This window comes from Chiloscyllium plagiosum, unplaced genomic scaffold (assembly GCF_037043375.1).
Source record: "Chiloscyllium plagiosum isolate Xiang-an unplaced genomic scaffold, Cpla_swu_hap1 HiC_scaffold_42, whole genome shotgun sequence".
NCBI lineage: Eukaryota > Metazoa > Chordata > Chondrichthyes > Orectolobiformes > Hemiscylliidae > Chiloscyllium > Chiloscyllium plagiosum.
This window is the reverse complement of record NW_028270180.1, coordinates 7,904,334-7,929,943: the sequence shown is the minus strand read 5'-3', so window position 1 is coordinate 7,929,943 and position 25,610 is coordinate 7,904,334. Positions and strand designations below refer to the sequence as shown.

General features: G+C 43.3%; 1 protein-coding gene across 2 annotated transcripts in view; it reads left to right on the top strand.

Annotated features, from left to right (window-relative positions):
• The window catches only part of tmem266 (transmembrane protein 266), a 156,186-nt gene that overhangs the window by 71,347 nt on the left and 59,229 nt on the right, over positions 1-25,610 (top strand). For both annotated transcript variants that reach the window (XM_087982041.1, XM_043680377.2), the window contains exon 3: positions 19,331-19,519. In XM_087982041.1, coding sequence (XP_087838167.1) covers positions 19,331-19,519 — 189 coding nt within the window. The remainder of the gene's footprint in view (positions 1-19,330; positions 19,520-25,610) is intronic.

Genomic DNA, 25,610 nt, shown 5'->3' with positions numbered 1-25,610 from the left:
AGTTTTCAGTGCTGTCACAAAAGCAAACTAAATTTGTCCAACCACTCCTTATAGGTAATACACTCCAATCCAGATATCATCCAGGTAGACCTCTTTTTGCACCGTCTCCATGGCCTCCTCATTCTTCCTATAGTCTGGCAGCCAGAACTGTGCACAATACTCCAAATGTGGCATAACTAAAGTTGTATACAGCTGCAACATAATTTGCCAACTTTTATATTCAATGTCCCGACCGATGAAGGCAAGCATGCTGTATACCTTTTTTACCATTTGTACCACCTTATCCATTTGTGTTGCCACTTTTGTAGAGCTATGGATTTGCATCCCAAGATCCCTCTGTATATCAATGCTCCTAAGGATTCTGCCATTTACTGTGTAGTTACCTCTTGCTTTTGACCTCCCAAGTTGTATCATCTCACACTTGTCCAGGTTATCTCCATCCGCCATGTCTCTGCCCAACTTTCCAACTGATCTAACTTCTGCTGTATCCTATGACAAACTTCCTCACTATCCACAACTCCACCAATCTTTGTGATGTCTTCAAACTTATTAATCCAAATAATTGATATGTATTACAAAAAACAGAGGTCCCAGCACTGATCCTTGTGAAACACCATTGGTTACAGACTTTCAATTGGAAAACAACCCCTCCACAACTACCCTCTGTCTGCTTTGACCCAGCCAATTTTGTATCCAACTTGCCAAGTAATCATGGATCCCAAACAACTTAATCTTCTGAACCGGCCTCCCATGAGGGACCTTGTCAAGTGCTTTATTAAAGTCCATGTAGAATATATCCAAAGCCCTACTGTCATCATCTCATCACTTCCTCAAAGAAACGCAATCTAATTTGTGAGACAAGATCTCTCTCCACAAAGTCTATCCCTAATACATCCATTTTTTTCTAAATGTGAGTAAATCCTGTCCCTAAGAATCTTCTTCAATAATTTCCCTACCACTGAGGTGAGGTTCACTGGCCTATAACTATTTGGATTATGCCTGTTCTCCTTCATCCACAAAGGAACAACATTGGCAATTCTCCAGTCTTCTGAGACATCTCCTGTAGCTAAAGAGGATACAAAGGTCTCTGTCAAAGTTCCAGCAATCTCCTCCCTTGCCTCCCTCAGTATCATGAGACAGATCCCATCAGATTTTGGGGACTTATCTAGAGTCATATAGTCATACAGCACAGAAATCGATCCTTTGGTCCAACCAGTCCATGCTGAACATAATCCCAAGCTAAACTAGTCCCACCTGCCTGCTCCTGTCCCATATCCCTCCAAAACTTACTTTAATGTTTTTCATTACCAGTTGTTTGCACTAATCTTAAAATAAAGAAGGGGAAGGTTTAGGGTTATCAGGGTGAACAGACAAATGAGATACCCTTTTATCCAGTAGGGCAAAGTATCCTTTCACACAAGCAATTAGTGAAACTGGATAGGAAAAGGAAAGATGTGGAGAAAGTGGGGAGAAGTTGGGATTGGAATAGATACCCCAATGCCTCGTGCCCACATCGGGTAAACAAAATGGCCCCCTTCTGGAACAGAAATTTCTCCAGTTCTGGGAAATTACCGCGTTGGACCTAACTCAGGGACAATGCTCCCCTGTCACAGTTTCCTGGTCCAGAGGTCGCATATTGGGTCCACCAGAAAAAACATCTCTTTGGCAAGAGGAATCTTTCAAGTAAGCACAGGTCCAACCAGACTAACCACCCTATCTGATTAAAGAATGGAATTGGATGTTGAATTTCAAAATGACAGAGGGGAAAATCAATATTAAGTGGAATTTCATCCTAATTAATGATTCTATTGATTATGAAAGCAATGGGTCATGTAATAATGACTTTCCGCCTTTAGGTGAAGCTAATGATTTTATCAATATTAATCAGCCTGGAATATTTATAATCACATGCTTGTGACCTCTAGAGGCAGGATAAGACTGTTGATGAATCTCTCCACTCTTTCGGACACTATAGTTATTGACCTACCCATTCCCTTGTGCGCTATTTTAACACAGTCATTAACCCAGTCAAAACAAATAACAGAAAAACCTGCATTCATATAGCATCCTTCAAAACCTCATGACATGACTAAGCATTTTACAGGAAATGAAGTACTTTTGAAATTTGTCATTGATCGCATGCAGGAAATGCAGCAGCCAATTTGTGCACTGAAAGATCCCATAAACAGGCATGAGATAATGACTAAATTATTTATTTCAGGCATATCAGTAAAGGGATAAATGTAAGCCAGGAGATGGGGAGAACTCCCTTGCTTTTCTTTGAAATAGTGCACTAGTATATTTCATACCCCCCTGATAGGACCGACCCTTGGTCTGAAGGTGGCAGATTCAAGGACTTGAGCACATCATTGAGGCTGATGGTCCAGTGCAGTACTGAAGGAGTGCAGCACTGCCAGAGGGTCAGTCCTGAGGGAGTGCTGCACTGTCAGAGGGTCAGTATTGAGGGAGTGTCGCACTGTTGAAGGGTCAATACTGAGGGAGCGCCGCACTGTGAGAAGGTCAGTACTGAGCCAGTGCAGCACTGTCAGATGGTCAGCGCTGAGGAAATTCCGCACTGTCCAAGAGTCAGTACTGAGCGAGTGTTGCGCTGCCAGAGGGTAAGTGCTGAGGGAATGCAGCACTATCAGAGGGTCAATATTGAGAGAGTGTTGCACTGTCGAAGGGTCAGTGCTGAGGGAGTGCAGCACCATTGGAGGGTCAATACTGAATGAATGCAGCAATGTCAGCGGGTCAGTACTGAGTGGATGCAGCACTGTCGGAGGGTCAATACTGAGGGAGTGCAGCACTGTCAGAGGGTCAGTGCTGAGGGAGTGCAGCACTGTCAGAGGGTCTTTCAGATGTCACACCTCTCAAATGGCCGTAATAATATTGCAACACTGTTCAAAGAGGAGATTCCCTCCATCTAGCCCTGGCCATTATTTATTCCTCGACCAAAGTAGATTATCCAGTCATTATCACTTTGCTGTCTATGGAAGCTTGCTATGCACAAATTGACTTGTGTTTCATACATAACAACAGCATCGAGAGGCAGCATGGTGGCTCATAGCACCAAGTACCTGGGTTCAATTCCACCCTCGGGCAATCCTCTGGGTGGTGTTTGCACATTCTCTCCCTGTGTCTACATGGGTTTCCTCCGGGTACTCCAGTTTTCTCCCACAGTCTAAAAATGTGTATGTTTGGTGGATTGGCAATGGGAAATTACCTGTAGTGTCAAAACATGTGCAGGCTAGTTGAGTTAGCCATGAGAAATGTAGGGTGATAGGGTTGGTCTGGGTGGAACGCTTTTCCGAGAGTCAGTGTGGACTCAATGGGCTGAATGGCCTGCTTCAACATTGTAGGGATTCTATGATTCTTACTAAGCTTCAAAAAGTTGCTGCAAAGCACTATGAGATGTGCTGTGAAAGGTGCTATGGAAATGCAATTTTTCTTTCTCAATCGCTTTAGTGTGGTGATGGTGAGAAGGATCCGCACAGTCAGTGGGTGAGTTTGCAATTGTAAATCTATTTTATGAAATTGAGACCTTTCTTGCTACTGATTTACATGTCTGAAGCTGCTGGTATAAAATCATTGCAGCATTCTCATATTGATTTGGCCACTTCATCCTACTCTACCCCCTCTCGACTCGCTACCCCCCCTACCCCTCCAGTCAGACAGCAGCAGCATTGAGAACAGCTTTTTCCAGGTCTCTGTGCATTGAGGTTCCAACTGGGAAGAGCAGAGAGTTGGAGAAAGAACAAGTGAGTGAAGATTAAGAGGCCTGGAGCTATCAGAGTTCAGCCTGTAGCCTACTGGCCCCATCGCATTAGTCATTTGATTAGAACTTCCTTTGGAGATCTGAAAGAGTTTTGTTGCTCAGAGGGGAAGAAAAAATACATTGCATTCAGAGGGAGAGAGCCTTTCATAACATCAGGGCATTCTAGAGCACTTTACATCCAGGAAGGTACATCTTATTAGAACTGCAGTCCCTTTTACAGCATAGAGAAGCCAGCAATGTGTGCACAGCGAGATCCCACAGCAGAAAAAAAAAGAATATTTATGTGGGATAGTTACTGTCTATTTAGGTAAATCCACACTAGTCCCATCCCGGCATAAGAGAGAGACAACTAGCAGTTGTTTAACCTGAGGAACACCACACCTCAGGCAAGGGGAGAGGGAGAGGTTGGGAAGGTGGGACCCTTGTGGTAATCCAAAGTTAGTGCAGAACCTGCACAGTTATCATCACGCTGCATTGCAATCCAGCTGTCCAGCCAACTGAGCAAACCAACCCCTACCACATGGTTACTCTTGCATGGGATGTTGAGGGGTACATCACTGGCAAGGGCAGCATTTATTTCCCTTCCTTAAATTGCCCTTAAACTGAGTGGCTTGTCGCTCAGCCGTTTCAGAGGTTAGTTAACCACATTGCTAGGCCAGACCAGGTAAGGGTGGAGATTTCTATTCTTAAAGGGCATTAGTGAAGCAGACACAGTTTTAACAACAAGCAAAGACAGTTTCATCATCACTGTCACTAGCTTTCAATTCCAGATATAATCGCATTTAAGTTTCACCAACTGCTGTAGTTCATTGCTCAGACCATTGAGTACAGGAATTGGGACATTGTGTTACAGCTGTACAAGACATCTCTAAGGCCACATTTGGAGTACTGCATACAATTCTGTTCACCCTGCTACAGGAATGATGTTATTAAATTGGAAAGGGTGCAAAAAGATTTACAAGGATGCTGCTGGGACTGGAGGGTTTGAGTTATAAGGAAGGGCTGGATAGGTTCGGACACTTTCCTCTGGAGCGTAGGAGGCTGAGGGATGACTTTATAGAGGTTTAGAACATAGAACATAGAACATAACAGTGCAGTACAGGCCCTTCAGCCCTCGATGTTGCACCGATCTGTCATACCAATCTGAAGCCCATCTAACCTACACTATTCCATGTATGTCCATATGCTTGTCCAATGATGACTTAAATGTACTTAAAGTTGGCGAATCTACTACTGTTGCAGGCAAAGCATTCCATACCCTTACTACTCTCTGAGTAAAGAAACTCCCTCTGACACCTGCCCTATATCTATCACCCCTCAATTTAAAGCTATGCCCCCTCGTGCTTGCCGTCACCATACTTGGAAAAAGGCTCTCCCTGTCCACCCTATCTAACCCTCTGATTATCTTGTATGTCTCTATTAAGTCACCTCTCAACCTTCTTCTCTCCAATGAAAACAGCCTCAAGTCCCTCAGCCTTTCCTCGTAATACCTTCCCTCCATACCAGGCAACATCCTAGTAAATCTCCTCTGCACCCTTTCCAAAGCTTCCATTTCCTTCTTATAATGCGGTGACCAGAACTGTACACAATACTCCAAGTGCGGCCACACCAGAGTTTTGTGCAGATGTAGCATAACCTCATGGTTCCGGACCTCGATCCCTCTATTAATAAAAGCTAAAACACTGTATGCCTTCTTAACAACCCTGTCAACATGGGTGGCAACTTTCAAGGGTCTGCGTACCTGGACACCGAGATCTCTCTGCTCATCTACACTAGCAAGAATCTTACCATTAGCCCAGTACTTTGCATTCCGGTTACTCCGACCAAAGTGGATCACCTCACACTTGTCCACATTAAGCTCCATTTGCCACCTCTCAGCCCAGCTCTGCAGCTTATCTATGTCTCTGTAACCTACAACATCCTTCACCACTATCCACAACTCCACCGACCTTAGTGTCGTCTGCAAATTTACTAATCCACCCTTCTACACCTTCATCCAGGCCGTTTATAAAAATGACAAACAACAGTGGACTCAACACTGACCCTTGCTGTACACCACTGGTAACTGGACTCCAGAATGAACATTTCCCATCAATCACCACCCTCTGTCTTCTTTCAGTAAGGCAATTACTGATCCAAACTGCTATATCTCCCACAATCCCATTCCCCGCATTTTGTAGAATGCCTTGCTGAAATCTATAAATACCACATCAACCGGCTTACTCTCATCTACCTGTTTGGTCACCTTCTCAAAGAACTCAACAAGGTTTGTGAGGCACGAACTACCCTTCACAAAACCGTGCTGACTATCCCTAATCAAATTATTATTTTCTAGATGATTGTAAATCCTATCTCTTATAACCTTTTCCAACACTTTACCAACAACTGAAGTAAGGCTCACTGGTCTATAACTACCAGGATTGGCTCTACTCCCCTTCTTAAACAGGGGAACCACATTTGCTATCCTCCAGTCTTCTGTCACTATTCCTGTAGAAAATGACGATTTAAAGATCAAAGCCAAAGTCTCGGCAATCTCCTCCCTGGCTTCTCAGAGGATCCTAGGATAAATCCCATCCGGCCCAGGGGACTTATCTATTTTCACACTCTGCAGGATTTCTAATACCTCTTCCTTGTGAACCTCAATCACACCTAGTCGAGTAGCCTGTATCTCAGTATCCTCCTCGACAACATTATCGTTTTCTAGAGTGAATACTGTTGAAAAATGTTCAGTTAGTGCTTCCCATATCTCCTCTGACTCCACACACAACTTCCCACTACTATCCTTGATTGGCCCTAATCTTACTCTTGTCATTCTTTTATTCCTTAAATACCTATAGAAAGCCTTAGGGTTTACCCTGATCCTGTCCGCCAACAACTTCTCATGTCTCCTCCTGGCTCTTCTGAGCTCTCTCTTTAGGTCTTTCCTTGCTACCTTGTAACCCTCAAGCGCCCTAACTGAGCCTAAACATCTCATCCTAACATAAGCCTTCTTCTTCCTCTTGACCAGAGATTCCAATCTCTTCGTAAACCTCCCTGCCTGACAGGTACATACTTATCTAGGACACACAGGAGTTTTTCCTTGAATAAGCTCCACATTTCTAATGTGCCTATCCCCTGCAGTTTCCTTCCCCATCCTATGCTTCCTAAATCTTGCCTAATCATATCGTAATTGCCTTTCCCCCAGCTGTAACTCTTGCCCAGTGGTATACTCCTATCCCTACTCCTATCACTAAAGTAAACATAATAGAATTGTGATCGCTATCAAAGTACTCACCTATTTTCAAGTCTAACACCTGGCTGGGGTCATTACCCAGTACCAAATTTAATGTGGCTTTGCCCCTTGTTGGCCTGTCTGCATACTGTGTCAGGAAGCTCTCCTGCACACACTGGACAAAAACTGACCCATCTATAGTACTCGTACTATAGTGTTCCCAGTCAATATTTGAAGTCCCCCATGACAACTACCCTGTCTCTCTCACTCCTATCGAGAATCATCTTTGCTATCTTTTCCTCTACATCTCTGGAACTATTTGGAGGCCTATAAAAAACTCCCAACAGGATGACCTCTCCTTTCCTGTTTCTAACTTCAGCCCATACTACCTCAGTTGACGAGTCCCCTAACATCCTTTCTGCAACTGTAATACTGTCCTTGACCAACAATGCCACACCTCCCCCTCTTTTACCATCTTCTCTGTTCTTATAAAATCAAGAGAGGCTTAGATAAGGTGAATAGCCAAGATCTTTTTCCAGGGGAGTCCAAAGCTAGAGGGTATAAGTTTAAGTTGAGAGGGGAAAGATTTAAAAGGGATTTGAGGGCAACATTTTCACACCAGAGGATGGTTGTGTATATGGATTGGGCTGCCAGAGGAAGTGGTAGAGATGGGTACAATTACATCATTTAAAAGATATTTGGACAGGTACATGGATAGAAAGGATTTAGTTGGATATGGGCCAAACGCAGGCAAATGAGACTAGTTTAGTTTGAAAACCTGGTCAGTATGAATGAGTTGGACCGAAGGGTCTGTTTCTATGCTGTAAGACTCTGTGATTCTAGTGGGATTTGAACCTGTTGCCCCCAGCATATTTATCTAAATCACTGAGTTGCTAAGTTGATCAATACTATCATGACACCATCCTCTCTCTGACAAACAGAGGCAGCAGTGTGTACCATCAAGATCCACTACAGAGACTTACCATGGCATCTTCCAAACGTGTGATCTCAACCATCCTGAAAGACTAGAGCAGCAAACTCAAGGGACACCACCAAGTTCCCCTCTGAGCCACACACAGCCCTGACTTATAAATATAATCACTATTCCTTTGTCGTCACTGGGTCAGAATCCTGGAATTCCCTTCCTAACTGCTACATGAACTGCAGCAGTTCAAAAAAAGCAGCTCACTATTGCCTCCTCCAGGGCAATTAGGAATAGGCAATAAATGTTGGCCCAACCACCTATATCCTCCCGGTAAAAAGATGAATTTAAAAAAGTGTTAGTACTCTGTAGTATAGTCACTTATTTTTAAAAAATGGTTGGGAAGAAGAAATGCTGGAATTCAGAGAAAGATTAGATTAGATTAGATTACATTACAGTGTGGAAACAGGCCCTTCAGCCCAACAAGTCCACACCGACCCGCCGAAGCGCAACCCACCCATATCCCTACATTTACCCCTTACCTAACACTACAGGCAATTTAGCATGGCCAATTCACCTAACCTGCACATCTTTGGACTGTGGGAGGAAACCAGAGCACCCGGAGGAAACCCACGCAGACACAGGGAGAACATGCAAACTCCACACAGTCAGTCGCCTGAGGCGGGAAATGAACCCGGCTAACCACTGTGCCACCGTGCCGCCCACTAAAGCAGTGTGTCCTTGTTCAGAATCACTGGAAGGTAAATGTACAGATATAGAAAATATTTAGGAAAGTAAATGGCATTTATATCAAGGGACTTTTCACGTCCAGGCTTTGAATACCTTTGATGGAGATATTCAAACAGTATTACCTCTACTCGGTCATCCAATTTTCAACTGAGTTGGTAGGATTTTTTTCCCTGGTTGATGAGGAGGGTGCAATCACAATAAATAGTCAGTCACTGAACACTGTGGTGTGCAGAAATAAGTCAATGGATCTTTGGGATTCACCATCCCCGTGGATGCTCCGTCATTGAGCATGCTCAAGACTTGGAAGACGATGAACTCAGTTGACTGATTTGCTATGTAGAGTGATACCAAAAGTGTGGATTCAGCTCCCACACTGACTGAGGTTGACATGAATCTTTATCCTTCTCAATCTTTATCTTCACCTGACCCTCAGGTTAAACTCACCACTGGTTCTCTCTCTCTGATGAGAGAGTGGGACTATGGAAACTTTACAGTTTTTATATGCAAGACAGAGATCGATACATTATTGGACACTAATGAATGGGAATTGTGTGGGAAATTGGAGTTAAGGTGAAAATATTTGATCTAAGCAAAGGGAGGAGCACGCAATGTGATTTTTTTCTTATGTTTTTAAATACAGAACTAGACAATCTGTGTTTTTCTTTTAGTGATGTTGGTTAGTGATGTTGGTCCAAATTCTGGGCCAGTGCTGGAACAGGCATCTTAGAGACTGGGAACAGTCCCATGACTAAGCAGGAGGTGAGGACTGCGCAGCAAGGGATATTCGGAGCCACAGATGGTACAATGTGGCCGTGGGTTCTGAACATTTGGCGCTATCTTTGGAAGGCTGCCTCAGCCAGAGGAACTGCTCGCTCATTGCTAAATTTAAATGTTCAGAATCCCAGCTGCAGACTTTGTGCTGAGTTCAGAACAACAGAGAAACTTCAGCGGCTCAATGGGCAACAAAAGAAAACTGCATTTACGTAGCACCGTCAGCAGAGCCGAACATCCCAAAGCACTTTGCACGCAGGAAATATCGAGTCAAATTCGACATGGGGCCATGAAGAGATATCGGCACCCAGAATCTTGGTCCAATGAGAAATTGTTAAGAAGCATCTTTATAAAGTTCTGGAATGTAAGACTTAGGAGCAGGAGTAGGCCCTTCAACCTACAGCTTGCACTGCTGTTCAGCAAGATCGAGTCAAGCTGCTGCCTTCCACTTTTCTGTTTGCTCTTCAAATCCCTAGATTCCCTTGCCCATCAAAAAAATCTCAGCTTTGAATAAATTCAACGCCCAAGTCTCCATTGCTTTCTGAAAAAGTGAAATCCACAAAGTTATGAGCCTCATCGTCCTCCATCCTTAAAGGGTGACCACTTATTCTGAAACTGTGTCCCCTCATTTTCATCTCCCTCCCCATCTACCTTGTCAAATCCCTTCAGAATCTGCTAGGCTTCAATGAGATCACCTCTCATTGTTCTCCAGTCCAATGGAAAAAGCCCAACTTGTTCTCATGAGATAAGCACCTACATCCCAAGGGAGTGTAGAAGGTTCAAGGTTCAAAAGGCAGAAGGCATGGCTGCAAAAGAACAGAATTTGTGGGAATGTTGAGATCTTGGAGAATTGCAAGGGCAGGAAGAAGTTATAGAAATAGAGATAGGGGAAGAGACCACATGAAACTGAACGCAAGATGAGCACTTAAAACCTATTGATGATGCTGGACCAGGAACCATCAGCTTAGTGAGCACAGGAGCGATAGGTAAGGTATGGACCACAGAGGTTTAGATGAGCTGCAGGTTATGGAAAGCATGGAGGTCAGCAGACCATTCAGTAGAGCATTGACATAGTCAACACTGGAGATGACAAAAGCAAGGATAATGCTCCATCACAGGGGAATCATAAAGATGGGGTGTAAAGCATCCCAGAAAGAATCAATGAGTTTTCAATGTGATTAGCTGAGGCTTGTAGGTTTGATTTCCCATCTATGCTGAGGTTACTGATCCCAATTGATGTGTCATTGGGGTCACTAAATTGCCTTCAAAGCTCTCCTGTCCTAATTAACCCCTGCTCTCGTTCTCACTATTGGATATTTCACTCAATCTCTAAACCTCTCTCTCTCTCACATACTTACATTGTTTGTTAACCGATCTCTCTCTTGCACCCTCTCTCGCTTCCACTCAGTCTCCCACTCTTTCTCTCTCATCTTTTCCAACAAATAGAGCTAAGGGAGCTGATGTCATTTAGAGACAGTGACCAATTTACGTGGTGTTCTCATTATTTCCAAATAGACTAAAATCTGCAGTGTCTAGCACACCTCCAGGAACCAGGTACAAAGAACATATGGTGAGTAAGAACATAGCAACTACTGTACTTGGACAATTATCAGCTAAATAATTTTGAACTAATAATTGATAGTAAAACACACTAGTAATAATAAAATAATTACCGTTATTATTACAGCTAATTAATAATAGCCGAGTGAACAGTCTCACTATTATTAAAAAAAACACTTTAAGGTTTTGTCTTTGGCTCAGTGGGACAATGTGGACGACAGTGTGAGAGACTGAGCCATGAAGTTCTAGGGATGTCCTAAATGCAATTCCCAAGTTAGCTAATCTCAATCAGAGTGGCAGTGATGCTCCAGTTGATCTTGCTGAGTTATAGAGGGCAAAAGTCAAAGGATATTCGCCACCAGGATCTGTTTTGGGACCACTGCTGTTTGTCATTTTTATAAATGACTTAGACGCAGGCATAGGTGGATGGGTTAGTAAGTTTGCAGATGACACTAAAGTCGGTGGAATAGTGGACAGTGTGGAAAAATGTTGCAGGTTGCAGGGGGACTTAGATAAACTGCAGAATTGGGCTGAAAGGTGGCAAATAGAGTTCAATGCAGCTAAATGTGAGGTGATTCACTTTGGGAAGAATAACAGGAAGGTAGAGTACTGGGTCAATGGAAAGATTCTTGATAGTGTGGATGCGCAGAGGGATCTTGGAGTCCATGTACATAGATCACTGAAAGTTGCAACCCAGGATGATAGTGCTGTTAAGAAGGCATACGGTGTGTTAGGTTTTATTGGTAGAGGGATTGAGCTCCAGAGCTGTAATGTCATGCTGCAACTATACAAAACACTAGTGTGGCCGCACTTGGAATATTGCGTACAGTTCTGGTCGCCCCATTACAAGAAGGATATGGAAGCATTGGAAAAGGTGTAGAGGAGATTTACCAGGATGTTGCCTGGTCTGGAGGAAAGGTCTTATGAGGAAAGGCTGAGAGACTTGGGTCTGTTCTGATTGGAAAGAAGAAGGTTAAGAGGGGATTTAATAGAGACCTATAAGATGATCAGAGGATTAGATAGGGTAGACAATGAAAATCTTTTTCCTAGGATGATGACGTCAGCATGTATGAGGGGGCATAGCTACAAATTGAGGGGTGATAGATTTAAGACAGATGTCAGGGGCAGGTTCTTTACGCAGAGAGTGGTAAGGGCGTGGAATGCCCTACCTGCCAAAGTAGTTAACTCAGCCACTTTAGGGAGATTTAAACAATCCTTGGATAAGCTAATGGATGATGATGGGATAGTGTAGGAGGATGGGCTTAGATTAGTTCACAGCTTGGCGTAACATCGAGGGCCAAAGGACCTGTTCTGCGCTGTGTTGTTCTATGTTCTATGATATGGTGGTACATTGGTTACAGTACAGTCTGAAGAATGTGAGTTGCAGCCTTCCGTGGTGTTTTGACAGTTTGAATTTGATTAAAACAAAAAGTCTGTAAGTAAAAGGTCGGGAGCATTAACCACAAACCTGTTGATAAAAATTGATTAACATTCTTTAAAGAATTGGAAAGAATCTTGAAAACTCTGCTGACTCTGAACAGAAACCAGTGGTAGTTAACTCTCAGACAGTAAGGACTGCGGATGCTGGAAGTCAGAGTCAATAGATGTGAAGCTGGAAAAGCACAGCAAGTCAGACAGCATCCGAGGAGCAGAAAAGTCAACAGTTTGGGTCAAAACGTTGACCTTCCTGCTCCTCAGATGCTGTCTGACCCGCTATAGGTAACTCTCAACTGACTTCTGAGGTGGTCTATTGTTGGGTCAATCGCTTTCTGTCCTGCCTGTTGGGTCTCTGAAGCCCTATTCACTGTCTGATGCATCTCCAGGGTGTCTATACATGTGCTGTGCTCCCCACTGAACCAATTTGCATCCAAGGAGGTCTCAGCATCACCGTCTCAGGGCAAATCAGGCTGGTCAATAAATATCGATGAATAGACCTCCTGACAATGAATATTAGACAAAATATTCAGTCACATTGCCAACATCTCAGTTTGTTCTTCAGAGGATGCATGATGAATTTTGGCCTGTTGATACACAGGCTGTCAATCATTGTTGGAACGAAAGCTTGAAGAATTGGAACATTTCTACCATTCAATGAGATTCTGGCTGATCTGTATTTGAACTGCATCCACCATCATCCATAATCCATTGTCTAACAAAGCTCTGTCCATCGCTGATTTTGAATCATACAAAATCAGAAATTGCTGGAGAAACTCACCAGGCCCAGCAGCATCTGTGAAGAGAAAACAGAGCTAACGTTTTGAGTCCAGTGACCCTTTTTCAGAACACTGGCTTAGAATGGTTAATTGAGTCAGCATCCACTGCTCTTTGCAGGAAGTTGCTTGTTAACTTCTCTCCCTGAATGATGTAGAGATGTTGGTGTTGAACTGAGGTGGACAAAGTCAGAAGTCACACCGCACCAGGTTATGGTCCAATAGGTTTACTTGAAATCACAAACTTTCGGAGCACTGCTCCTTCCTCAGGTGAAGCCATTTTACCTGACAAGGGGGCAACACTCCGAAAGATTGTGATTTCAAATAAATCCTATTGAACTACAACCTGGTGTCGTGTGACTTCTGACAATCTCTTGAATGACCTTGCTCTGTTTTGAGGCTACATCCCTTTTGTCCTAGACTCCCATCATCAGTGCAAATACCAGAGCTCAGCTGAATCTATGTCGGTGTGTGGTTTGGAAGGGTACTTGGATGTGATGCACCTGCTACCCTCTGTTGCATTCTTATTTATCACAAACATACAATTATATTACAAAGCTTGGAAAAATAATTTTATGGGGATTTTTATTTGAAGATAAGACAACATAGATATTATGATATCTAACATAGCGGAGACATATTCAACCTCTATGATTTCTATTCTTTTATGACTCAGAATCACGGGAATAATACATCACATCCTGTCTCAAGGTAGTGATTGGCATCAGTTTAAGGGGGCACCATCTCTCAATCATATCAGAACCCTCTGGTCCTTCTAGCTATTGGAGGCTGTGTGCTTAGGGGTTTCTGTCAATGGCAGTGTTAAGGGTGTAGCACACTGCATCTTGTAAATGATACTCACTACATCCATGGACTGCCAGAGAGTAATCATATCAGGTGGTGGATGGAAGCCCATCCAACAGGCTACTTGTCATGGATGGTGTCAAGTTCCTTGACTGTTGTTGCAACATCGTCGAGAATGTAGCACTGGAAAAGCACAGCATGTCAGGCAGCATCTGAGGAGCAGGAGAATCGACGTTTCGGGCATAAGCCCTTCATTAGGAATGAGGCTTGTGGGCTGGGGGGCTGAGAGATAAATGGGAGGAGGGTGGGGTTGGGGGGGAGATAGCTGATAAAGCGATAGGTAGATGAAGTTGAGGGAGAAGGTGATTGGTCGGGGAGGGTGGAGCAGATAGATGGGAAAAGTGATGGGCAGGTCAGGAGGGCGATGCCCATGAGGTGTTCTTCCTCCAGGCATCGGGGTCACCCATCCAGGCAAGTGGAGAATGTTCTGGACTTGGGCAGTTTAGGTAGGGAGAAATTTTGGGTATTCAGCCCTCAGCACAGAGTACTCAGACTCTGAAATATCCTCATAGCCATGGCATTTATATGGCTGGACCAGTGGTATTTATTGTCAGTGACAACCCTCAGGAAGCTGATGATCTGGGAGCTGGTGATGCTCATGCTATTGAGTGCCTGAGCTAGTCAGAAGCAGTTAACACAGGGCAATTCAAGGATAGTGAACCTTGGCTGATCAGTAAGTGTGAGCACAGGCTAAATGGGAAAAGAAAGCACAGGCTACTCAGGGAGAGGGAGACTGGAGTAAGCAGAGACAGATTTACAAAAGATTTTGTTTAACAATTTGAATTTTCTGAGCAGCACATGTAGACAAACAGAATGCAACAGATTATGTAATGTATTGATTGTCAGAAGACATTATTAAGACACAAAATTGGCAATTTAAATTATAACAACCCCACAGGGAATTGAAATCAAGCACAGGCTTCTCTCTTGAGCCCTATTACTTTCTTGCAATTTATCAAAGAAAATATAAATGAGCCTCTTCAGATCATTGAGATCTACATAGTGCTTTGTCCCCTGACACCCCCCACGCCAGCACACACACACACACACACACACACACACACACACACACACACACACACACACACACACACACACACACACACACACACACACACACACACACACACACACACACACACTGCATTTGCAAACAGAAGAGGAACATCACGTCAGCTACAGCACAAACATGGTCAGGGGCACATGGAACTCACCTCAAATTGTGGGTTCAAGTCCCACTGCTTTGACCTGAATATGAAGTCAAGGCCAGCAGAGGTTTATTTCTAACTTGTTCATAGCAAGTAGACATCACTGCCCAAGGTTAGCATTTTTTTGCCAATCATTCATTGCCCTTGAACTGACTGGTTTGCTATGGCCATTTCAGAGGGCAGGAAGAGTCATATTGCTATGGGTCTGGAGTCACACATAAACTACACGAGGGAAAGATTTCTTTCCTTGGAGGATGTTAGTGAATCAGATGGATTTCTAAAACCATCAGCAATGATTACATGGTCACTATTACACCAGCTTTTAATTCTGGATTTTGTTAAATTCAAACTTCACCATCTATCCTGGTGGGATTTGGATCAACACCAACCTTGACCCTAGCCTAGGCTTCTGGATGATTTAGCTGAGTGATATTTCCACTACACCACCACCTTCCTACTGCTGTGCTGTGGGACAGAGCTGTCTTTTGGCTGAGATCTTAAATCCAGCGCTCTTGGGTTGGTGTAAAAGATCCCAGGGGGTTATTCTAAAGGAGAGCCAGGGAGTCCTCCCTAGTTTTCTTGCGAATGTTATCCCTCAATGAACATCACTCAAAACAGATTGCCCAGGAATTTACTGTGCACAAATGTAACTGTTGTGCTTTCTGCATACAGCAGTGACCATATTTCAAAAGTACATCGTTAGCTGTAAACTGCCTTTTCTTTCCTTGTACCTTGTTCAGAGTGGGGTATCCATACAAGCTCTGCTCCCCTATTGCCCAACTCTGCTGAAGATTTAGACAGAATTGCAAGTTGCAGGATTAAACTGCTGAAAGGGTCGAAATTGCACATTGTGCTTAGTGCTGAGCTGCCCACTACTGTCAGCTTCCTGCTGGTGGGGCTGGCTCCTAACAGCTGCTGGGTACATCTCGGCTTGAGCCAAACGATTAACTTTATAATTAAATATTTCACTAAGTGTGGAAATGCTTTTAAGCAATAAGAGACAGGCAGGAGTGTAGCAGGTTGGTAATTGATTTTTATGCAGCTTGTCATCCATTATAACCCATGACAGCACTGCAAATCTGCTACTGCGATTGAGTCAGATCTTCTAGACTTCACAGTCGCAGTTCCAGGGTTTAGACCAGCAATTCTCAAAGTTTTGCAGCAACGGTGCATTTCACGAGCACGTATCATTGTTTATAAAAGTGGAAGGAAGTTGCATGTATAAAGCACCTTTCAGGGCCTCAGTTCATCCCAGATTGTTTTCCAGGCAAGAAGACAGGAGTCAGTCAGTTTGTGTAGAGCTAGCTTTCAAAATCAACAATGCAAAGCCCCTAAGACAGCACCTTCCAAACCCACAACCACAACTACTCTCGAAGGACAAGGGCAGCAGATATGTGGCAACACTGACATCTGCAAGCCACACAATATCCTAAGTTTTTTTAAAAATTTGTTCCTGAGTTGTGGTATTGCTGTCTGACTTAGCATTTATTGCCTAGCCCTAATTGTCTATTGACTGGCTGGCTAAGGCCAGAGAGCAGTTAAGAATCAACCACATTGCTGTGTGTCACATGTATGACAGACTGGGTAAAGCTGACAGATTTATTTCCTTCAAGGATAAGTGTCTCCAAAGAGGTGGGCTTGAGAGGAGGAGAGAGAGGTGGAGAGGATGCTATTTCATTCAGTAATGCCCAGGTGGGGGTTAGTTGGCTCAGTCAGCTGGTTTGTGATAAAATTTGATGCCAGCAGCATGGATTCAATAGCCAGACAGGCTGAGGTTACCATGAAGGGTTCTCCTTCTCAACCTCTCCCCTCACCTGAAGTATGGTCAGCCTCAAATTAAACCACCACCAGTTGTCTTTCAAGAGAGAGCAGTCCTATGGTCTGGCAAGACAATCAGCAGTGATTTCATGGTTGCCATTTGGCTAACCTTTGAATTCAAAGTTTCCTTTATTGAATTAAAATTTCATCATCTGCTACAATGAGGTTAGAACCCATGTTCCTAAAACATCAACCTGGGTTTCTGGATTACTAGTCCAGTGATATTACCACTGCTCCACTCCTTCCCATAGCTTCCCCTGACTTGGAAATATATCACTGTTCCTTCATTGTTGCTCGGTCAAACTCCTGCGATTCCTTTCCTGCAGCATTGTGGGTCTACTGACACCAAATGGACTGCAGTGAATCAGGAAAGGAGCTCACCATCACCTTCTCAAGACATTTAGGGATGGACAATGATTGTTGGTCCAGCCAGTCCCCTAAGATTAAAAAAAATGATACTGACCAGATACTTGCATCTTTTTAACAGCAATGTTCATTGAAGGATAATTATTAACTCATGATACTTGAGGAGAGATTACTCTCCTCTGTTTTCAAATAGTGCCACGGAATCTTTCATAACCTCAGTTTAGCATTTCATTTGACAGATAGCCCCTCAAACTGTGCAGCTGTCCTTCAGAACTGCATGGAGTGTCAGCCTTGAATTTGTGACAAGATCTCTGAAGTGAGACTTGAGTCTACAACTACCTCAGAGAGGAGAGAGCCATACCAATTACTAGAGCTAATTTATAACCCGTGTTTGCTTATAGACATTCCTACATGCTAACAAATGAATCAGAAACAGGAAAGAGGCCATTCGGCCCCTCAAGCATGCATTGCCTTTCAATAAACCACACCTGATCAGATTGTGCCTTCAACTTTACTTTCCTGTCTGTCCTCCAGTACCTACTGACTTCCTTGTTAGTCCAGAGTCCATATAACTCAGCATTAAAAATATTCCATGACTCAGCCTCCACTGTTCTCTTGGAAAACGAAAACATATTCTCCTCATCCCATCTTCAGTGGGAGATCCCTTATTTTAATACTGTGTCCTTTGGTTCTAGTCTCTCCCACAAGGCAAAACATCCTCTCAGCATCCATCCTGTCATGTCTTCACAGGATCTAACTTGTTTCAATGAGATTGCCTCTTATTCTTCAATATCCAATGGATACATTCAGTCCTATCTTCACTTAAGAGCTAAACCCTTCATCTCAGGAAAAAGTCAAGTGAGCGTTTTCTGAACAGTTTCTAATACAATTATTCTCTTTCTGAAATAATGAGATCAAAAACTGCACGCAGTACTCTAGATGTGGTCTCTAGATGTGTACTCTAGATGTGTACAACAGCCATATTTTTATATTCCATTCCCCCTGTAATAAATGACAACATTTCATTTGTCATTCCCAATTTTCATCACCTGACTATTAATAGCTATATCTCCGGTCTTTGGGTCCTAAAGTGTGGAAGTTCCCAATAACTACCTACCAAAATGTCAAGAGTGTGGTGCTGGAAGAGCACAGCAGATCAGGTAGCATCCGAGGAGGAGGAGAATCAACATTCTGGGAATGAGCCCTTCATCAGAAACTTGTCCTGAAGAAGGGCTTATGCCCAAAATGTCGATTCTCCTGCTCCTTGGATGCTGCCTGACCTGCTGTGCTTTTCCAGCACCACACTCTTGACTCTGACCTCCAGCATCTGCAGTCCTCACATTCTCCTAGTCCTTAAAATGGGCCTCTTTGACCCAGCTTTTAACTACTGACGCTAATACTTTTGTACATGGCCCAGTGTCTTACTCTGTTTGATAAATCTCCTGTGAACTGTGTCATCTGACTATGTTAAAGATGTTATATAAATGCAAACCCTTTTTGACACTGTGGGAAACATCATAAAGTGGCATCCCGAATACTGAATGTTTTTGTACAACTGAGGCAAGTGAATAAATGAAAGATTTTGCAAAAACAAAAGAACTGCAGGTGCTGGAAATCAGAGACAAAATCAGAAATTCCTGAAAAAGACTCAGCAGGTCTGGCAGTATTTGAGGAGAGAAAGTAGAGTTAACATTTCGGGTCCAGTGATTTGTGCTTTTATGAAAGACTTTACAGAAGCTGGAAATGGTCTGCACTGAATAATGGCTGTTTTTGAGATCCATCCTTATGGCTGAAACAAAGGTAGCTTATAGCTCCAGTAAAGCACTGTGGGGATTTGTCACGCACTGTGTTGACATGCAATCTTGTCTTTGGTAGGCTTGGTCAGGAAGGGACTGTGTCAGACCTTGAGATCATCTCGCAGCAGGTGGAGGAGGAGAGCCAGTGCATCGCCCCTGTGCAACTTGTCAGCTTCGGCTATCGTGACCTGCCCCTGGCTGCACTTGACCTCTCGTTGGCCGGGTCACAGCTACTTTCCAACATGGATGACGACGATCAAAGAGAGAGGTGAGCAGGTCATCAGATATTTCGGCTCTTTTTTTTATCTTTGGGAAAAGAAAGCTCTTTAATTTGATATCTTCCTACTGGTCTCAACACTTATAGTTGTTCAGTAGAACAGAACTTGAGTATTGCTGGTAGAAAGAGAAATGCTGTTTTCATCAGGACAGATGCAAGAATGCCAAATTTCAAAGGGAGCAATAATTTAGACTGCATGAAATAAGGGTGCTGATTATTCCTGGTTACTAATCCACCATCATGCAGCTATCTCTGAGCACAGCTTGCATGGGTCAGTCATGCCTCTGGCTGAGTTTAGCCTAAAGGTCCCCCCTTCTTAATCCTGACCCTCGACCGAGCTGTAGTGAGTTGAGTCAGCACACAAGTAAACCTTCCATCCATCTATACTTTTCCCTGCCTCGGGAAGGCAGCCAATATCATCAAAGACCCCTCCCAAACCCGGTTCCAATCTCTTCAAATCTCTTCCATCAGGTAGGAGATTAAAAACTGTAAACATGTGTACCGACAAATTCAAGAGCAGCCTCTTCCCCACTATTATCAGATTTCTGAATGGACCTCTCAGATTTTAAATTTAAATGTTGATGTTGCTGTCTGTGCACCTCCTCAGCAGCCATCTTTTTTTAAATAGAAACCCTACAGTGTGGAAACAGGCCATTCAGCCCTACAAGTCCACACCGACGCTCCAAAGCTTAACCCACCCAGACCCATTTCCCCTACTACTCTACATTTGCCCCTAACTAATGCACCTAACCAACACATCCCTGGACACTATGTGCAATTTTATCATAGCCAATTCACCTAACCTGCACATCTTTGGATTGTGGGAGGAAACCGGAGCACCCGGAGGAAACCCGCACAGACACGGGGAGAATGTGCAAACTTCACACAGACAGTCACGCGAAGCTGGGATTGAATTTGGATCCCTAGCATTGTGGGCCACCATGCTGCCCTAATATTGTATTCCTCACTCTGTTTATTACCCTAATACACTTTGGATGGTATGGTCTGCCTGTACTAAACACAAAACAGATCTTTTCACCGTACCTAGGTACATGTGATAATAATAATCAAATTTAAAAAAACACCAGTTGTCTATCTCACTTTAATGGGAGAGCAGCCCTATGGTCTGGTAAGATTGTGGTGACTTCACCATGTCATTATTGAACAGTGAAAGATGCTTCAAGGACTGTGTAGTTCTACTCCTAATTCCCATGTTCATTAAAGCAAAATAGCTCAGAAGATATCCCTGGCTTCTGTTTATTGAAATTAAAGAGGATAACTTCTATTCTCCAAACTACAGGCAGTAATCCAGCTATTATTCTGAGACAAATTATGATTTGATTAATTGCAATTTAAATTGTTGTTGCACTATTACATCTGTGATTAATATTTAACAAGGTGCCACCACGTTGACAATCAATTTTCCCATGAACAGCAAAGCCCAATGAAGGTTTCCTTCCTTCTGCTAGTTACTGAGCATTGCCTGGAAGTGATTAATACAAAATTACTTTGTACCAAAAGTGATTGAAATAATATCAATTGATTACCTTGAATATTGGATGAGAGCACGATAATTTATTGCAGCTCATGTTTTTACCAAAGATGTCAAAGCAGGTGAAACCTTTTCAGAAAGTGTCCCAAGTGATCAGGTTGAAAGGAAAGTATTTTGCATTAACATAGCACCCGCCACCTCCCCAGGCTCTCTCAAAACTCCTCACAGCCAATTGATTTGATACTGAATTTGAAGTAAAGTTGCTGTTATAATGTGGGCAAATGAGGCAGAGATACAGTCAGAGTCATAGAGTCATACAGCACAGAAACAGACCCTTTGGTCCAACCAGTCCGTGTCAACTATAATCCCAGACAAAACTAGTCCCACCTGCCTGTGTTTGCCCCATATTGCTCCAACGTTCCTTATCCAAATGTCTTTTAAATGTTCTAAGTGTACCTGCACTTCCCCGGAAGTTCATCCCACAGTCATTTTGTTTCACAGACAGCAAGATTCCACAAATAGTGGTGAGACAGATGATGTTATCATCTATTTAAGTGGGGTAGATGCCAGGAAATGCTGGGAAATATTCAACAGGTTAGAAAGCAGCTATGTGAGGGAATGATGTCGGATTTAAAGTTTCAGGTCAATGACCTTTCATCAGAAGAAGGACATGTCAAAGATGATCAATTTTTAAGAAAACATTCAGGGCCAGAGAGACAAGAGGGACTGAACATGGATATAGAGGTCTGTGTTTGGATGGAGAGCAGCAGAGGTTGATTGTTAATAGGGACAATAATAAAATGCAAAAAAGGAGGTGACAATGAGACAAGAACAAAAGAGGTTTTTAAGGTTTTTGTGAAGATCTGGAGCTTGGGTTGTGGATGAGGTAGTTGATTAGCTCACCAAGCTGCTGGTTTATCATGCAGACGTTTCATTACCGCGCTAGGTAACATCATCAGGGTGAAGCACTGTCATTCTGTTCTGCTTGGTTTTTATGGAGTCTGGTCTGGTGGGCTGAGTGTCACTTTCCAAAGTATGACAAAGTAACCATTCTAGGACAAGCTAACCAGACACATGCCGAAGAGTTCTTGGAAACCTGGTTTTCAACCAAAAAGACCATCAACAAACACATAGAGATAGACCCAGTGTACAAACTGCTGCAGAGAAGACCCGGAATTGAGCACGGTAATGAAACATCTACACGATAACCCAGCAGCTCGGTGAGCTAACCAACTACCTCAACCACAGAGGCAGGAATGGTTACAACGGAATGTCAAAGGTTATTTTGACTAAGGACTGGAGACTGGGTATAACTCAAAGTAAAGTCAAAGTACTATGGATTCTGGAGGTTTGAAAGACAAACAGAAAGGTTTCATTGGGTAAGCAATGGTCTAGTGATTTTAGATTTGGGAATCCAGAGACACAAGTAATGTTGTGCGGATCTAGGTTCATAATCCAGATGGTGAAATTTGAATTCAATAAAAATCTGGAACCATAAATCTAATGGTGACTGTGAAATTGTTGTCAATTTTTAAATTCTTTGATGGGATGAGGATGTCATTGGCTGGGCCAGCATTTATTGCCCATCCCAAATTGTCCAGAGGGCAGTTAAGAGTCAATCACATTGCTGTGGGTCTGGAGTCACATCTAGGCCAGACTGGGTAAGGTCAGCAGTTTCCTTCCCTGAAGGACATCAGTGGGCCAAATGGGTTTTTCCAACAATTGTCATTAAAAACCCATCTGATTCACTAATGCTCTTTAAGGAAGGAAAAACTGTGGTCCTTACTTGGCCTACGTGTGACTCCACACCAACAGCAAGGAGCCTAACTCTTAACTGCCCCCTGAAATGGCCAAGCAAACCACTGAGTTGTCTCAACCACTACAAAGTCTCAAAATAGGAATGAAAGCAGATGGATCAGCTGATGTCAAATAGGCAACAGAAAAAATAAAAGGCAAATGCACCCTTGTCAATTATTAAAGCCCACCTTACTGGGGACTAGTGCCAAAATTGGGAGGGCTCGCTTACAGAATATTCAAGTAGCAATGTGACATTTGTTCAGAGGAGTGTAAGTTGAAAAGCCTCAACAACAAAACTCTCTTTTCAACTATATTCTGCATTTATGAATGGCTGTACATATGAAGGAAAGCCAACATCAGTTTATTAAACATAGCATAGTCCAGCTAATATGTAGTTAATATAGCACATATAATGCAGTCCCATGTATCCAATGCAACAATACAAAATGAAACAACAGCAATTGCTGGAAAAACCCAGCAGGTCTGGCAGCATGTGTTGAGAGAAATCAGAGTTAACGTTTTGGTTCCAATTACCCATCTTCAGAACGATATTAGATTAATTACAGAGTGGAAACAGGCCCTTCGGCCCAACAAGTCCAAACCGCCCCGCTGAAGCGCAACCCACCCATACTCCTACATCTACCCCTTACCTAACACTACGGGCAATTTAGCATGGCCAATTCACCTGGCCTGCACATCTTTGGACTGTGGGAGGAAACCGGAGCACCCGGAGGAAACCCACACAGACACGGGGAGAACGTGCAAACTCCACACAGTCAGTCGCCTGAGGCGGGAATTGAACCCGGGTCTCTGGCACTGTGAGGCAGCAGTGCTAACCGCTGTGCCACCGTGCCACCTGTAACTTTATTTCTATGAAATAGAAATAAAGTTACAGGTACAAAATGAATGTTTGGGCAAGACTTTAATCTTCACTTTATCTGGTAGGAGGATTATCCTCCTCACCACGTTGAAAGGGTCCAGAAAGGATTGACAAGGATGTTGCCAGGGTTGGCCTTCAGCTATAGGGAGAGGCTGAATAGGGTGGGAGCATTTTTGCTGGCGTGTCGGAGGCTGAGGGGTGGCCTTATAAAATCACGACAGACACGGATAGCATGAATAGCCAAGGTCTTTTTCCCAGAGTAGGGGAGTCCAAAACAAGGGGGCATAGGTTTAGGGTAAGAGGGGAAAGATATAAAAAAAAGACCTAAAGGGTAGGTTTTACATACAGATGGTGTTGCATGATGGAATGAGCTGCCAGAGGAAGTGGTGGAGGCTGATACAATTACAGCATTTAAAAGGTATCTGGATGGATACAAAAATAGGAAAGGATAAGAGGGATATGGGCCAAATGCTGACAAATGGAACTAGGTGAATTTAGGATATCTGGTCGGCATGGACGAGTTGGACCAAAGGGTCTGTTTCATTGCAATATGGGCAGTACAGTGGCTCAGTGGTTAGCATTGTTGTCTCACAGCACTAGGGACCTGGGTTCAATTCCAGTCTAGGCTGACTGTCTGTGTGGAGTTTGCACGTTCTCCCTGTGTTTGTGTGGGTTTCCTCCCACAATCCAAAGATGTACAGGTTAGGTGAATTGCCCATCAAATTCAGGGATGTGTAGGTTAGATGCATTAGTTAGGGGTAAACGTAGAGTAATAGGGGAATGGGTTTGGGTGGGTTACTCTTTGGAGGATTGGTGTGGTCTTGTAGGGCCGTAGGGCCTGTTTCTACACTGTAGGGTTTCTAATTCAACACTATGATGCTATACACAACTCTAACAGTCTGTTTTGCAGTGTGAGTTACCCGTTCTGTCTGTGTGTCTCTATGTATAAAGCTTCAATGTATCGCTGTGTGATTATCTTGGGAAGTATTGTCAGAGGGTATGAATATTTATGAAGTTTAGACAATAATTGACTTCTCCTTGCAGGTTTGCAAAAAGGAAAAGTAATAACAGTCCCTGCCTCAGGCCTACATCGTGGTTTTACAGACTGATTTCAACTCACTGTTGAACACTGACAGGCTGATTCCAGAAAAATCAATGTGCTTGCCTTGCTGCCTCATTGTTATATACTGAATAGAAATGACTTACAGAGAAAAGTGAAGATGATTATCTTCACTGATAATAGAAGAGACCTTACTCAAAGGAAATAGAAAGGAGTGGAAAAGACATGAGGGTAGGAAGTTTAAAGGCAGAGAGTATCTTGCGAGTGCTGAAGAGACACACATATGCGCATACACACACAGAATACAAAGCTCCTTTTCTGTGTATTGCCTCTCTGGGGACTAGAGAGGAAGCAGGCAGCAGTTCCTGCTTATTTAATTAGTGTGCAGTGTAACTTATCTTGAAGGAGCACCCAGGAGAGGCCTACAGGGCATCTTACTATCTAACAGGTCACGCACTCCCGTCTACTGCAGGGAATGCTTATTGCAGCAGGAGCTCAGGCACCTCCACTTAATTCACTTCTTTCAGGATTTGATTTAATAGCTTGAAAATTGTGATGGTGTGTTGCATGGGTGGTTTTTCATTTTCTCTGTCCAGTCCACAACTGCAGAATTAATGGCCGCAGGCATCTTCAGTATTGAATAATTGGTTGCTTATTTTTAATCCTCCTGATTTCTCCCCTTTTCCCTGTTTTCTGGAGCACTCAATAGGCGTTGGTGTTCTGTCTGGCATTGTGAACAATACACTCAATGTGTTGAATGTAGCATAGTCACATATGAAACATCATCAGTACATTGAATGTACCACAATCAGTCCATCCAACATGTATCCCTCACACAATATCATTAAAGGAG